The 13,638-nt window shown below is 56.4% G+C and overlaps 2 protein-coding genes across 4 annotated transcripts; one reads left to right on the top strand and one right to left on the bottom strand.

Moving 5' to 3' along the window:
* Positions 1-225: 225 nt before the first annotated feature.
* RETSAT (retinol saturase) lies at positions 226-6,449 on the bottom strand. Its single transcript, XM_079328862.1, has 11 exons — positions 6,140-6,449; positions 5,687-5,869; positions 4,879-5,123; positions 4,192-4,393; positions 3,519-3,716; positions 3,307-3,426; positions 2,620-2,758; positions 2,363-2,472; positions 1,920-2,086; positions 1,409-1,568; positions 226-1,021 (listed from the first exon to the last, which is right to left on the bottom strand). Exons 1-11 carry the CDS (start codon positions 6,324-6,326, stop codon positions 876-878), a joined length of 1,857 nt encoding a protein of 618 aa, XP_079184988.1. The 5' UTR covers positions 6,327-6,449; the 3' UTR covers positions 226-875.
* Positions 6,450-7,028: 579 nt separating this feature from the next.
* Positions 7,029-13,394, top strand: ELMOD3 (ELMO domain containing 3). 3 transcript variants are annotated; one of them, XM_079329004.1, is made up of 11 exons: positions 7,029-7,169; positions 7,540-7,599; positions 7,873-7,942; positions 8,200-8,262; positions 8,512-8,603; positions 8,725-8,848; positions 9,443-9,565; positions 10,158-10,288; positions 10,790-10,866; positions 11,359-11,486; positions 12,079-13,394. In XM_079329004.1, exons 2-11 carry the CDS (start codon positions 7,543-7,545, stop codon positions 12,240-12,242), a joined length of 1,029 nt encoding a protein of 342 aa, XP_079185130.1. In that variant the 5' UTR covers positions 7,029-7,169; positions 7,540-7,542; the 3' UTR covers positions 12,243-13,394. The 3 variants fall into 3 exon arrangements, with proteins under 3 accessions (XP_079185130.1, XP_079185128.1, XP_079185129.1); XM_079329002.1 differs by lacking the exon at positions 7,029-7,169 and adding an exon at positions 7,332-7,404 and having other exon boundaries at positions 7,540-7,785; positions 11,359-11,729; XM_079329003.1 differs by lacking the exons at positions 7,029-7,169; positions 8,512-8,603 and adding an exon at positions 7,332-7,404 and having other exon boundaries at positions 7,540-7,613; positions 11,359-11,729.
* Positions 13,395-13,638: the final 244 nt, after the last annotated feature.

Here is a 13,638-nt window from a genome sequence, read left to right as displayed (position 1 = left end):
CCAACTGGTTTTTCTCACTTGAGTTCCCAATTTATGGCTGTTTTGCCATTATTTCTCCCCAAAACTTGGCTGGTGCAGGACAAACCCCCAGCAACATGTTCACAACGATTGGGCTGTTGTTGGCTTCCCCTTTCTCTTCCTGTTCCACTTTCTATTCTGCTTTCCCTTCCCCTTCTTTTCTCCCTCACAAACCCCCAGCCCCACTGACCCATCACGAGGCACAAATTCCAGGATCATTACCACTATTTTATTACTTCCAGTCTCACGTGCTTCCCTTCCCATCTGGAGAGGACTTTGATCCTTTTCCCAGGCTTTAACCAGCAGACAAAAGGACTTTGTTGCTGCTAAAGGAGCATGTGCTTGCACCACTGATGCCTTGGGGCAGTGGGGGGAGAGCAGCACCCAAACACTGGGAATACTGTGGGGCTGGGGTCCTGCTGCTCCCAGGAATGACTCTGGAAGTCCTGGACAGCCTGCAGGCACTGCTGCTCTCAGACAGCTCTGGGGCTGCAGGTGGAGCACAGTGATCCTGATGGGATCAAGCAGCTATGGGTGCTGCTGGGACCATGGGTGCTGCTGGGCCATGCTGATACCTGCTGGAGCCACCTGTTTTCACTTCTCTCCTGGCCACAACAGCTCTTGGGGATTCCCTTCATGGCCAAGGACCAGCACTGGACACGATGGTGGAAGGGGATGCATTTTTTTGGTGGGGGTGAGGTCCAACACATCTGTCTGGGAATGGGAACAGCATCTTCCTGGATTGAAATCCCTTGGCATAGCATAGAGACAGATCTGCTAGAGGTGTGCGAGAGCTGAGAGTGAGGTGGGGGTGATGTGGTGGGGAGCAGGGGTTCCTGGAGGTGGGATGGTGAGCTTTAGTCTCCCTTCTTGGAGTTGGTGGCCTGCAAGCGCATCTTCAGCCGCACCACGTCCGCGTAGAGGTTGCGCTTGAGGATGGTGCTGGCACAGATGAGGGCTCCTTGCAGGGCTCCCATGAAACCTCCCAGGCACAAATCCTGCCCTGAAAGGAGGGAGCAGCAGATGTGGTCCCCTTGTAACTCCCCATTCCGTCTCAGCCAACCATCAGTGGTGGTTTGGGCTACACTTTCCTCACCTTCCAGCTGCCCCTGGGGTCTGAACCCACAGTCCCCTCCCTGTCTGACCTTTCCTTGTCTCCAGCAGGAAAAGGGCCTCATCCTGCCCAATCATGCATTGGGCAAGGAGACAAACTCCCAGAGCTGGAGGAGCACAGCCCTTTCCTCCTCCCCTTGGGCCTGTGGAACTCTGCTTTTGCAGGTGTTGCCCCACAGCGGCTCTTCCCTTTATTCCATTTCAGGATTGAAGGTTTTCTCCCCGCCACCCGCTCCCCCAGAGCTGTCCCCATCCGAGGCGCTGGTGGCCCTGTCACCTGTCAGGTAGAGGTTGGGCACAGCCGTTTCTGCCCGCATGGCAGCAATGGCTTCAGCCTGCAGGCGGGGCATGCCGTGGTCGATGCCGTAGAATTCGCCGTGGGGACTGGCGATGTAGTGCTGGTTGGTGAGGGGAGTCCCACCCGACAGGTACTCGATCTGCAGGGGCACAGGGACAGGGTAGTCTGCAGGGGCAGCAGGACGAGGGGCCATTGCAGGAACCTAGGTGGGGGGGGGGGTTCCTCGCAGACCCTGGGGTGGTGGTTCTGGCCAGGTTTTGTCCCTGGATTGTTCTGGAGGATCATCCTGGGAAGGTCATGCAGGTCTGCCAAGGTTGGATGGAGAAACCTGATCTAGCTCATGATGGAGTGCAACTGGATGAGCTTTAAGCTCTTTTACCCAAATCATTTCATGACTCCGTGGTCATTGGGTAGGTGGAGGGGGCCCAGAGAGGAGCTGGAGGACCCCTGAACCCCGAGTTTAGGACCCCTGAACCCTGTGTTTCCTCACCCGGCCCTCAATGCGAGGGTAGAGCTTGAAGACAGTCTGCATGATGGCATCCACAAAAGTCTTCTTCAGGTCCTCATAGTCATCCCCCCGCTTGTGGACCTGCTTGTCCTTCCACTCCTCGAACCACTCATACCTGGCGAAGGTGACGATGGCCAGTGTGGATTTACCTGCAGGAGGACAAGGCTGGGCTGTTTGTCCCTCTGCCCACCCTCATCCTGCCCTGTCACTGCTCTAAACCCTCCTCATCCACACCCAGAATGTCCACTGATCTGTGGGGTTCCATGTCCTTCATCCAGGTATCCCAAAGACTGTATTCCATGACCCCTGTGCTCAGCACCTTTGATAATGAATAGCTGAGTAGAAACTCCTTGTTTGGGATCACCAAACCCCAGCAAGAGTTTTGAAGCCCCTCACAAGCATTTGTGGCTAGGTGTCAGCCTTACCTGGGTGCCTCATTTGCCAGGTGGGGTCCTTGGACGATGGCGAGGTGACAAAGAGGAGAGGGATGTTGTTGGCAGCTTCATCTCTGGATGAAGCCAGGTAGTGCTTCATCCTGCATGAGAGGAAGGGCTGAGCTGGGATTCAGTGCACACCTTCCCCTCAATCCTCCTTATGGCCAAATCCCCATTTTCTGAGTCACTGACCAGGAATTCATCTCCTTATGCTCAATGAGGCACATCCAAAGTAAAGTCAAACCTACATTCCATCCAGGTCGTTCCCTGGGAACATGAAGTAGTTGGTGGGTTCCAGCCCCAGCTCTTCCCTGGAGCCGTTGAGACCAACGAAGACGGTGAAACCGCCCTCACCAGGGGTCACCATGCGGAGCTGGGACTGGATCTCTGCAGTGCGGAGGGAAAAAGGAGAATTAGGCTGCCCTGGGGGAAATAAGGCTTTTCTGGGATCCTCAGATACAAAGAAGTGGTTTCTCCAATCCTGGTCCTTTCCCACCAATCCCTGACCCTTCCCACCCACACAACCATCCCCCTTCCACCTAGCTGGGACCCTTCCCCCTAACTGTGCCCCTTCCCAAGTACCTTCCACTCAACTATTCCCCTTCCCCCCATCCCTGCCCCTTCCAGAAGACTTTCTGGCAATCCAACTTGAAGTGACCATTCCATCAACTTCCACAAATTTTAGGGCCCAGCACTGTGTTTTCTACAAAATCCTCACACAAAGCCAGGACTTTGCAAACTACAGCCAATTTGTGCCAATTAATTCAAGCTTAATAAAACTCCTGTGAAGAAAGGAGCGGCCAGGGCTGGGTTTTGAGGGCTGTGGCACAGGAGCGACAGAGGCTTTGCCTGTGCTAATTGATAAATCTGCTTTCTGATGTGGCTCAGGATGGGATTAAGGGCGGAACCCGCCGGAGCCCGCGCTGACGCCGTACCCGGCAGAGCCCGCGCCTCCGCCGGCAGCAGCCTCTCGTAGGTGTTGAAGATCCCAGCATCCGAAATGACCACGGGAGCGAAGATATCCACCGAGTCTTGGCCTTTTTTGACACTCACGCCTGGAAGGGAAAAGCCAGAAGGAGAAGAATGAGGTGCTGGTGAGAGGAACCCCACTTTGGGGAGCAGCCCCATGTCCCAGGCTGGGGCTCACCGCAGGCTCTGCCCTGAGCATCCAGCAGGATCCTCTGCACCGGCGCCTTCCCAAACACGTTGCCTCCGGCCTTCCGAATCACGGGAATGGTGTGGAAGGCGATTTCTCCGGCCCCACCTTTGGGGTACCAGGCACCTCCGAGGAAGTGACTGACCAGGATGCTGTGCATGGAGAAGCTGGCCTTAGAGGGGAGCACACCTGGGAAAAGAGGCAGTCAAGGTGGGTTTGGGCAAATCATGGGTTTGGAGCTTGTCCTAAGTATTTTAGGATGAGGAACACCCTGGACACAACAAGAGAGGAAGGTGAGGAACCTGGAGGAGTAGGGAGGATATCAGGTGTGGGTGTCCCCATGGCAAAGCCCATGGTCACCAACCTGACCAAGTTATGGGGAGCTGTGAGTAAGCCCAGGGGATGGGGTGGAGGGAAGGGGGAGGCTCAGGAACATTCCCTTGTACAGGAAGGATGTCACCCCATGAGGAAGAAGGAGAATGCAGAAGAAAAGACATGATCACTGGGGACATGTCACCTGCCAATGATTTGGGGACAAGGATGCTGGCCAAGCATTCACCCCAGCATCCCTGCAAACCTTCCAAAAGATAAAACAGGGATTTCTCACCTTTTTTTTCTGTTTCTAAAGGGTTTAGTATCACCCCAGGGCCTCCTGGTCACCTACCATAGGTGGGGAAGATGTAGCTGAGGACAGCCCGGAGCTCAGGGTTGGTGGTGAGACCATCCACCACCTCCTTGACGCTGCGTGAGGCCAGGTGGGAGAAGGAGCAGAGACGTGGGAGCAGCCTGGAGCAGACCAGGAGCCTGGCCAGGAACTGTGGGAGCATCTTCAGGATCCCCAGCAGCACAACCCCACGGCTGGCACTCTGTGGGGAGATCCAGGGGCTCAGACATGCCCCAAAGAAGCTCCAAAGCATTTTTTCCCCTTAAATTCACTGCTAGGCGTCCTGGGGAGCAGTGGGTAAGGGGAGTACTGGCTCCCTCAAAAAGCTTCCCTCAAAAAGCTTCCTTTAAGAAAAGCTCCCCCACCAAAACTCCCCCAAAAACGTCTTCCCAAAAAACTCCCCCAAAAAGCTCCCTAAAAAAAAAATGGTTCTTCAAAATAACTTTCTTAAAGAACTCTGCCCCAATTCCTTAAAGAACTTCCTTATAGAAATCTCCTTCAAAACACCATGATGCTGCATTTTTGAGGCAGAAAGGAGCAATTTTACATGAGTTTCCCAACACTTTTGGGGTGATGCCATTATTTCCTGTGGGTGCCCAGTATCCAAGTGCCAGGGGGTTTCCCCTCCATGTGTGACTCCCCAGATCCAAACTCCCCTGGTTTTATCCCACCCAGATCTGCCTCTACCTTCACCAACCGCTGGAACTCATCAATGGCCGCTGCCTCCCCGGGGAACTGCTCCTTCAGTCTCTGGAAATACTCCCTCTTCCCAGCATGGATGTGGAAGGTCTTGCCAGCACCCTGGGGGTCCCCCAAAACCACAGCATCGTAGGTGGCTGGGAGTGGGGCCCACTCCAGCTGCCCATCTGTCAGCTGGTCCACCAGGAACCGCATCAGGGAGCCCTCCTCCATCTGCCCCACATAGTGGATCCCTAAAAGAGACATTTCTTCCTTTATTTTCATTTTTTTTCTTTTATTTTCACATTTGCTTGGGTTTTTTTAAATTTTCCTACCCCAGGATGCACCAAACCCACCTCTTATTTATCATCCCCAACCCATAAGCTCCATGGGAAAGGGAAAATCTGGGATACACCCACCTCCAAACTGAGGTGAATAGCACTGACCATAGTGTTTTTAGCTGGCAATTTTGGCATTTGTCACAGTTTGCAATTTGTCTCTGCTGTAAATAATTAATCCTGGAAATTCAGAGGCATGCAGAGCCAGACTTTGTCTTGTCACAAGAAGTTTACCAGAAAGATGTGTCCTGAGGTGGCATCCCCCACACAGGGAATTACAGGTGGGGCTGGATATGGGGAATTTGGGGTGTTTGCTACCCTATACCCAGAGGATTTTGGGGTGAAGAGCAGGGAAACGGTTTGTCTAACATGAGGTGTGTGCTGGGGAGTCCTGGTCCTCACCCCAATGGGTGCAGTTCCCACTCGGAGGGTATCCCATGCCCCTCCCTTGGACCTGGGGGGAATCTGGGGGATCGTACCAGTGTCAAACTCAAAGCCCTTCTCGGTGAAGGTGTGGCAGCATCCCCCCAGCTTCCCGTGCTGGTCCAGCACCAGCACACGCCAGCCGGCCTTGGCCAGCAGCGCCGCAGCCGCCAGGCCACCGATGCCGCTGCCCACCACGATGGCATCGAGCTTCTGGGGCACCTTCTCTGCCGAGAACACTGCGGGGAAAGGGGGGGGGGGGGCGTCACTGCGGAGGCACCCCACAGCATGGGGGACCCCCGAAACCACGGTGAGCAGATGGCACCGCGGGGGTGACACTGGGGGGGACGGTGTCACGGCGGGGGCTGATGAATGCTGCCGCAGGTGGAGATGCTGTCCTGGGGCGATGCCGCCCCGGGCTGTTGATGCCACCCCGGGGTTTAATCCCGCCGGGGGGAGGGGGGGGGTTGATGCCCCTGGGGGTCCCGATGCCCCCGGGGGTCCCGTACCTGTCTTGACGACGGTCCTGCGCACAGCCTTGTCGGTGACGAGCGGGGCGGGCGGGCGGCGGGTGTCGGTGGCGAAGGGGTTGCGGCTGCTCGAGAGCAGCGGGAGCAGGAGGAAGAGGAGGAGGGGGAGGAGGACGACGAGGAGGAGGAGAAGGAGGGCGAGGAAGAGCAGCGCCTGCAGCCACATGGTGCTGCGCCCTTCGGCTGTGGGAGCCCCGCGGAGCCGGGAACAGCGGCGGGACCGGCGGGGACAGCAGGAACGGTCACGGCGGGGACAGGGGGTGGCTCCGGCACTGGGCGGGGGGACCGCGGGGAGGGGCGGGGAGCGGGGGCGGGAACTGGGAACTGGGATCTGGGAGCTGGGACTGGGCACCGGGGGCGGGCACTGGGAGCTGGGAACTGGGCACCGGGGCGGGCACTGCGATTCTGGGAGCTGGAAACAGGAAATGGGAAGCAGGCACTGAGCGCTGGGAGCCGGGACTGGGACCTGGCACTGCTATAGTGGGAGCTGGTAGTGGCATAGAGGGACCTGAGACTGGAAAGTGTCACTGGGCACCGGGAGCTGGTCCTGGGCACTGGGAGTTGGGACTGTGCAGTGAGAGCCGACACTGGGCACTAGGAGCTGGCACTGGGAGCTGGCAAGAGCGGGGATTGGCACTGGGATAATGGGAGCTGGGAACTGAAACTCGGCGCTGGCAGCTGGCACTGGGCGCTGGGAGTGGCCGTCCCGGTGCAGATCCCGGAAGCTCCGAGTCCCGCTCCGGGCACCGGCCCCGTTCCAGCTCCGCCGCTTGGGCCCCGCCCCGCCCCCCGAGCCCAGCCCCGCCCTTCGAGCCCCGCCCCTGCCCCTCCCCTCGTGCTGGCTCGCGCGCGCCTGCGTCTCCGGGCGCGCGGTGCACGCTGGGAACTGTAGTCCCGTGTCCGCTCCCGGACGGAACGGCGGTGCTGACAGAGGTACGGACTACAGCTCCCAGTGTGCAGCGCGGCCGCGCCTGCGCAGTGTGGCGGCCTCGGACAGGGAACCTCAAGGGTCCGAGGGGTCTGAGGGGCTGAGCGGGAGCTGGGACGGGCTCCTGAGGAACTGGGGGATGCTAAGGGCAGCAGGAGGCTCCTGAGGGCTTGGGGGGCACTGGGAGGCTGGGGCGCGCTGAGGGCAGCAGGAGGCTCCTGAGAGGGGCTGGGAGGTGCTGAGGGACCAGGGGGACCCTGAGCGGGCTGGGAGATTCCCGAGGAGCTGAGGGAGGCCTGGGAAGGGCTCCTGAGAGGTGGGGGTGCTGAGAGCTTCAGGATGGGGGAGCCCTGAGTGGCCCAGGGCGTTCCTGAGGGCCTGGGGTGGTTCTGGGGGTGTCAGTCATCGGGACACCTCCATTTCCACCAGCTGATCCCCTCCTCTCCCGCAGGCCATGAGCGGCGCCGCGGGCTCGGAGCGGCCGGAGGAGCAGCAGCGCGTTGTCCCCCCGGCAAGTCCCCGCCCGTGCGTGTCCGGCCGGAGCTCCCCCAGCCGACACCCGCGGGGTCCCTCACTTCGGGGGTCCCGGCCTCCACTTCCCCTCATTGCTCCGTTTCTACTGTTACAGCCACAGAAAATCATCTTGGGGATACAGACCCCCCTGAAGGGGCTTGAGCCGCTTTCCCGCGGGGCACAGGTGCTGTTCCCTGGGGGAAAAGCTTGGAGTTCGGGGTCTGTTGATCTGTCGCGGGGGGTGACGCTGTGTTCCCTCTGTCCCACTCAGATTCCAGCTCTGGGGCAGGAGGGTGTCCTGCAGGAGCTGCTGCTCGGAGCGGGTCAGTGCCCAGACCCTGGTGAGCTTTTCCTGCTTCCCTTGGATCGGTCGTGGTGTTTCCTGGTGGGGAGCTCACCTGCGGCGCTCGGAGGGACTCCAGGGGTCAAGTCGGGCGGGTGTCTCAGTCAAATGTGCTAGTTTATTCCCCAAATTCACCCAAGATAAACGTTGTGGTGCCCCGGGCGTCACCAGAAAAATCCCGGTTGGGATTTTCCTTGGATAAGAAAAAATTCAGCCCCATGGTGTACTGACTCCTGTACCCCTTCTCTTGGGCAGGGATCAGCGAGGAGCAGCAGCAGGCTCGGGAGGAATGGGAGGCTCTGGAAGAGATCCAGTCAGGTACTGAGACTAACAGGGGCCTGGAAGCTGGAAAGGTCCCGGAAGGGGGAAATGAGCTGGAGGGAGGACGGGTTGGGGGAGAAGCTGGGAGCTTTATTTGCGGGGGACAGGAGAGAGAGAGGAGACAAGAAGTTCCATTTTCCCCTTGTTCCCCTCGGCTTCATTCTCCTGGAATCAGGGATCATTCGGGGTGGGGGGGGGGGAGTCAGAGCTCAGTGGGGGTCTGACCCATTCCCTGCCTCCCTGCAGGGTTGGGGGGCACCTCGGGAGCGTCCCCTCCTCCGATTTCCTTCACTGAGGCGCTGCAGCACTTCCAGAGCGCGGAGCTCTCCGGGAGCCGGGTACGGCCGGGCTCCGGCTGCCGCTCCTTGCCGAGAGTGTAGGAAGTAGGAGCGGGCGGCACCAACCCCCTCCCCCGCCTGTGGCCGCGCTCTCTGAGGGTTTGGCCTGTTTATCCTGCAGGGGAAGGTTCGGCCGCCGCGACGCCGGGGGATCCTGGGTGCCCTGCTCCGCTGCCTCTGCGGGCCTCCCCGGCTCCAGCCGCAGCTCCGGCAAGAACAGGAGCTGGTGCTGGCCATGGCACACTGTGAGTGGACCCGGGGTCCCCTTTGTGCCTTACTGGACACACTCCAGGGGGGAACCCTCTGCCTCCCATCAGTCCAGGGGCAAATGGGATGGGAATCACCTGAACCCTTGGTGTGCAGGGGTCACACACACATAGAAACCCAGGGCCTGTGGGTTTGGGGGCCCAGTGGCCTTTTCTGGGCACCGAGGTGATTTCTAAGATACTGAGCTGCCTAGGTGCTGCAAGGGCATTTTTGGAGTGTATGGGTTTGGTTTTGGGCACTGAGGGACATTTTCTGGAGCACTGTGGGTTTTTTAGGGTGCTGAGGGGTTAGTTTGGGGTCTTTTGGGTCCTAAGAGGCAACTTTTGGGTGCTGAGGGGTGTTTTGAGATACTGAAGGGATTTTTAGGGGGACGTGGGTTTTGCTGCTGAGGGTTTTATGGTGCCAAGGGGCATTTTTAGGTAACAAGGAGGTTTTTTGGGGGATGTGAGGTTATTTTTTTAGGTGTCAAGGAATGGTATTTGGGACCAAGGGGTGTTCTTGGGGCACTGAGGGCCATTTCTTAAACCCCCAGAGTGTTTTCAGCCAGCTGGGTGTTGGCTCCCTCCCTGCAGGTGCCCTGGATGACTCGGAGCGGGTGCACATGCGGATCCTGCAGACCATCTACCAGCAGCTGACATGCTCCAGGCTGGGCTGCCCACGCTATGGAGCACACTGGGAGGAGCTGGGCTTCCAGGGTAGGAGAGGGAGCAACCCTCTGCCTGGGGGTTTCCCAGGATTCCCAAAATCCGTTCAAACCTCCCCTGGAGCAACTCTGTTCTGTCTCAGCTCCTTCAGCCATTCCCTGTGCTCCAGACCCAGCTCCACTGGCCTCCCTTGGGCATTCTCCAGCACCTCAATGTCCTTTTTGGACCCTAAAACTGATCCCAGGTTTTGATCATCCTAATCCTCCCACTCCTCTTAATATCCCTACAAAATTCCCAAGGGCACTCTAAATCCCTTTATCCCATAGAGGAATTAAACCAAACTGGCCCCAGTACAACATCTGGACTGGGTCATCCTCGTACCATGTTCCTAAAAAAGCTGGTAATTCCTGGAAAAGTGTGGGAAGGGAATAGGAGGAGTGGAGTGGAGCAGGGCCTGGTTAATGCCCAGATGAGTGAGGTGATGACCCCATTAGGGAAATTGCCTGAAAGCTTCCCCTCAGGAAAGGGAATGCCCAGGATTCTTGGACTCTGGAAGTGCAGTGGCAGGGAATCCAGGGATAAACAGCACGTGGAAGTGGGAAGGTGACAGGAAGTGACTCCATGTTGTCGCTCACCTTCCCAGGTGCGGATCCCGGGACTGACCTGCGTGGGACAGGAATGCTGGGGCTGATGCAGATCCTCTTCTTTGTCCTGGATGCCCAGCTGCTGCCACTGGCACGGGAGATTTTCCAGCTCTCCCAGCATGAAACCCAGGCATGACCTTCCCCCTCCTTCCTGCCAGGGGGTTTTCCTTGGAATTCCTAACACTCTGGGAAAGAGAAGAACAAAAACCTTCTGAGGTTTTTTTTGGAATGCAGAACCACCTAGTGTTTGTGTGGGGAAGAAGGAAATGCTCAAGAGCCCTGATGTAGGCTGGAGCTGAGCTCCAGGTGCTTTGTTTATGCTGGGAATGGGATTTTAGAGATTGATACTGGCTTGGAGTAGGATAAACAGGCTGGAGAGTTGGGCCACAGGAAAATGGCCTGTCTTCCTAAATTTTAGTCTGTGTTTAAGCATGGGTACAAGATGGGCTCAACCCTCAGCATCCACCCAAGCCTGGATCTGTAGGGCTGTTATCCCAGTGCACGGATCCCATGGATCCATCCCATGGATTTGCAGATGCATGGATGCAGTGTCAAAGGGCTGGAGGTGCCAGAAGCGAGGAGGATTTTCCAACTGAGCTTCCATAATGCTGGAATTGTGGTTGTTTTCCAGAATTTTCCCTTCTGCATCATGTCTGTGAACATCACCCGGATGGTCATCCAGGCGCTGCAGGAGGAGCGGCTCTCCCGGTGAGGAGGGTTGGTTTGGAGTCTCCAGCTGCATCCTGGGTCCTTGCCCTTCCCAGAAGGTGGCTGAGCCCTCTCCTGTTGTAAAATTAATCAGACAGGACTCAATTTCTTCATGCCCATTCTTTATTCACATAATTCATTTTATACAGTTTTCACAGACCTCCAATTGGCTTAGTAGTTTTCTTGCTAATTAATTAATTGGTTAAAAAGTGCTTATGTGTGTACGTGTTAAGACTCTCCATCTACAAGTGTTTACACATTTCCTTAATGGATTCTTGTGGGACAGATCTATTGTTTATGCAGGTAAATTATGCAGACTTATTTTTCTTTCCAAGAATGGGTTGCTCTATTAACAGACTTTTCACTCCCAAGATTATTTCACATGGGAACTACAAGCAATTGCTAGCCTAGCCAGAGTAGCAGGGCCTAAACTGTATTTTTAAAGACTTGTATAATATCTTTACTTGTCTGCAATACTCTGCCCCTTTGCAGGGAGTGCAACCGGCGGCAGCAGGTGATCGGGGTGCTGAACGACCTGTACGCTGCTGCCTTCCTGCGCCTCTCCTGCCTCTGGAAGCAGCAGCACGGCACTGTCACCAACGCCAGCTTCTTCCTCAAGGGTTTGTCTTCCCAGGTTTTCCTTGCCCAGCTTTCCCTGGGGAGACAGCCCCAGGACAACAACCTCAAAACACCCCCCGCTGTGTTCTCAGCACATCCCAGCCCAATGGCAAGGGCTGTAATGCCAAAGATATCCAGACATTCCCAGTTTGGTCCTCTCACTGAGGTTTTCATTATCTCAGTGGTTCAAGGGGTGTTCCTCCCATTTTCTACCCCAGAGGGATGCTGTGATGGGATGGCTCGAGGTAGGTGATGGATGGGGACATTCCTGGCTCCCCAGGCTCACAGGGAGCCATAGCTTAACCCCTGTCCATGAATTACCTATTCCAGAGAGGATTGCTGTCAGTGGGACTAATATATCCCTCAGAAATCCGGATCCAGCTGGCACTGCTGGGCTCCAGCTTTGCCCTATCTTCCCTGCATTCCAGTCTCAGGGTGCTCAGGCTGGCACTGAGCTTTCTGTGCTCCCTTATCCCAAGGAAAGGGCAAGCATACCCTTTTCCAAGGAAAAATGTGGGGACACCGGATGTATTGGACCCTTGATACCATCCAGGCCCTGCTCCCCTCAACCTTTTCCTCCTCTGACACTTCCAGAGCTGGAATTATCCACGAAAAAGAAGCCAAGGCAGCTGCTGAAATCCTTGGAAGCCTACCTGAGCTGCAGCCGTCGGCCTCCCTCCCCTCCCTCCTCCCAGATCCACTTCAGCAGCATTTGTGACCCTGGGGTGGAGCTGGAGGGAGATTCCCAACTGATCTGACACAGAGTGGGATACTGCATAGAGAATTCTGCTGGTGGATCAGCCCTTGGAGGGAGACACACTGGTGTTTCCCCTGGTTTGGGGCTTGGGAAGGGCTGGGAGAGGTCATGGAGCTGGGATTTTGCCTGCTCCAGGTGGAACTCTCAGGAAGCAAAGGAGGAAAAGGTGGTGGAGCAGGGGATTCCATAAGCCATCCAGCCTGGCACTGGGATAGTCCCTCTGTCTGTCCCAAATCCAGGGTCCCACCTGGGTTCTTACCCTCCCAGGTGGAGCTGGAAGGTGGTGCTGGGTTCCTGCATCCCACCCTGGCCCCAGTAGTGCCTGGAATGGGTAACCCCCCACTTTGGGCTGGGAGAGACCCCCCAGGGTCCATGTGGAGTGTCAGCACTCAAAAAAGTTATTAAAGGGGGAGAGATGAGGGATCTGGTAGAAAAGAGTTTTGGATTTGCCACTGGACTCTGTATCTGAGGGAAGGAAAGGCACACTGGGGTGCCCAGAGTCCACTTTGGGGTGAAAAAGGTGCTGTGGAGGCGAGAAATGAGGGTTGAGAGCTCCGAGGAGGAGGGGAAGGGTTATTTCCTCTGGGAGCAACTCAGGGCCAATGCTTGGGAGTGTTCCCACGCCTCTAAAAATGGGGAAGAGCAGCCCCCAGAGTCCAAATTTGGAGAGAAATGAGGGGTTTGGAGGAGGGAAGTGGGAGCTGGAGGGAGAATGGAGTGTTGTGGCCCTAGCCCCCCTGAGAGGACAATGGGGCTGGGAATGCTTCTGGATGGAAAAAAATAAAATAAATGGAGAAAAAGGAGCCTGGAGTTGGGGTTTGCTCTGCTGATCTTGAATTATTGTGGAAATTGAAGTGGGAATACTTTTCAGGTGTTTTGGGGGAACAAAAATGTGGGGTGGGGATGGAGGTGGTGGGGGGAATGTGGGGGATGCAGGGGGATGGGGAAGTGCAGGTGGGATGCAGGAACCAGGGGGGATGAGGGGAAGAGGTGGAGGTGTCACCTGTTGGGGAGGTCGGGGGAGTCTTGCACCTATGGGAACACATTTAGGAGTGGTATCTGAGATCTGGGATAAGGGGGGGATAGGAAAGACAAAAAGGGAAACAAGAAAGGATGATAGAAAAAGAACGAAAGCAAAGAGACAAGAAAAAATGGGAGGATGGGGGGAAACAAGAAAGAAATAGAAAGGACGAGGGGAAAAGGAGGAAGAAAAAGATGAGATAAAAAGACAAGAAAAAGGAGGGAAAGAGGCCCCATTCTCCTTTTCCTAGTGTCCTGGTTTGAATGACAGGTGTCTGCCAATAAAGGCAGAAGCTTCTCTTTGAAATGGAGAATGTAAACCCCCTCCCTCAAATTATTATAAATTTGAAATTAAGGGGCTCTCAGGCAAAGATATG

Source organism: Erithacus rubecula (assembly GCF_903797595.1).
Source record: "Erithacus rubecula genome assembly, chromosome: 29".
NCBI lineage: Eukaryota > Metazoa > Chordata > Aves > Passeriformes > Muscicapidae > Erithacus > Erithacus rubecula.
The sequence above is the reverse complement of the archived record's forward strand: the minus strand, read 5'-3'. Positions and strand labels throughout refer to the sequence as shown.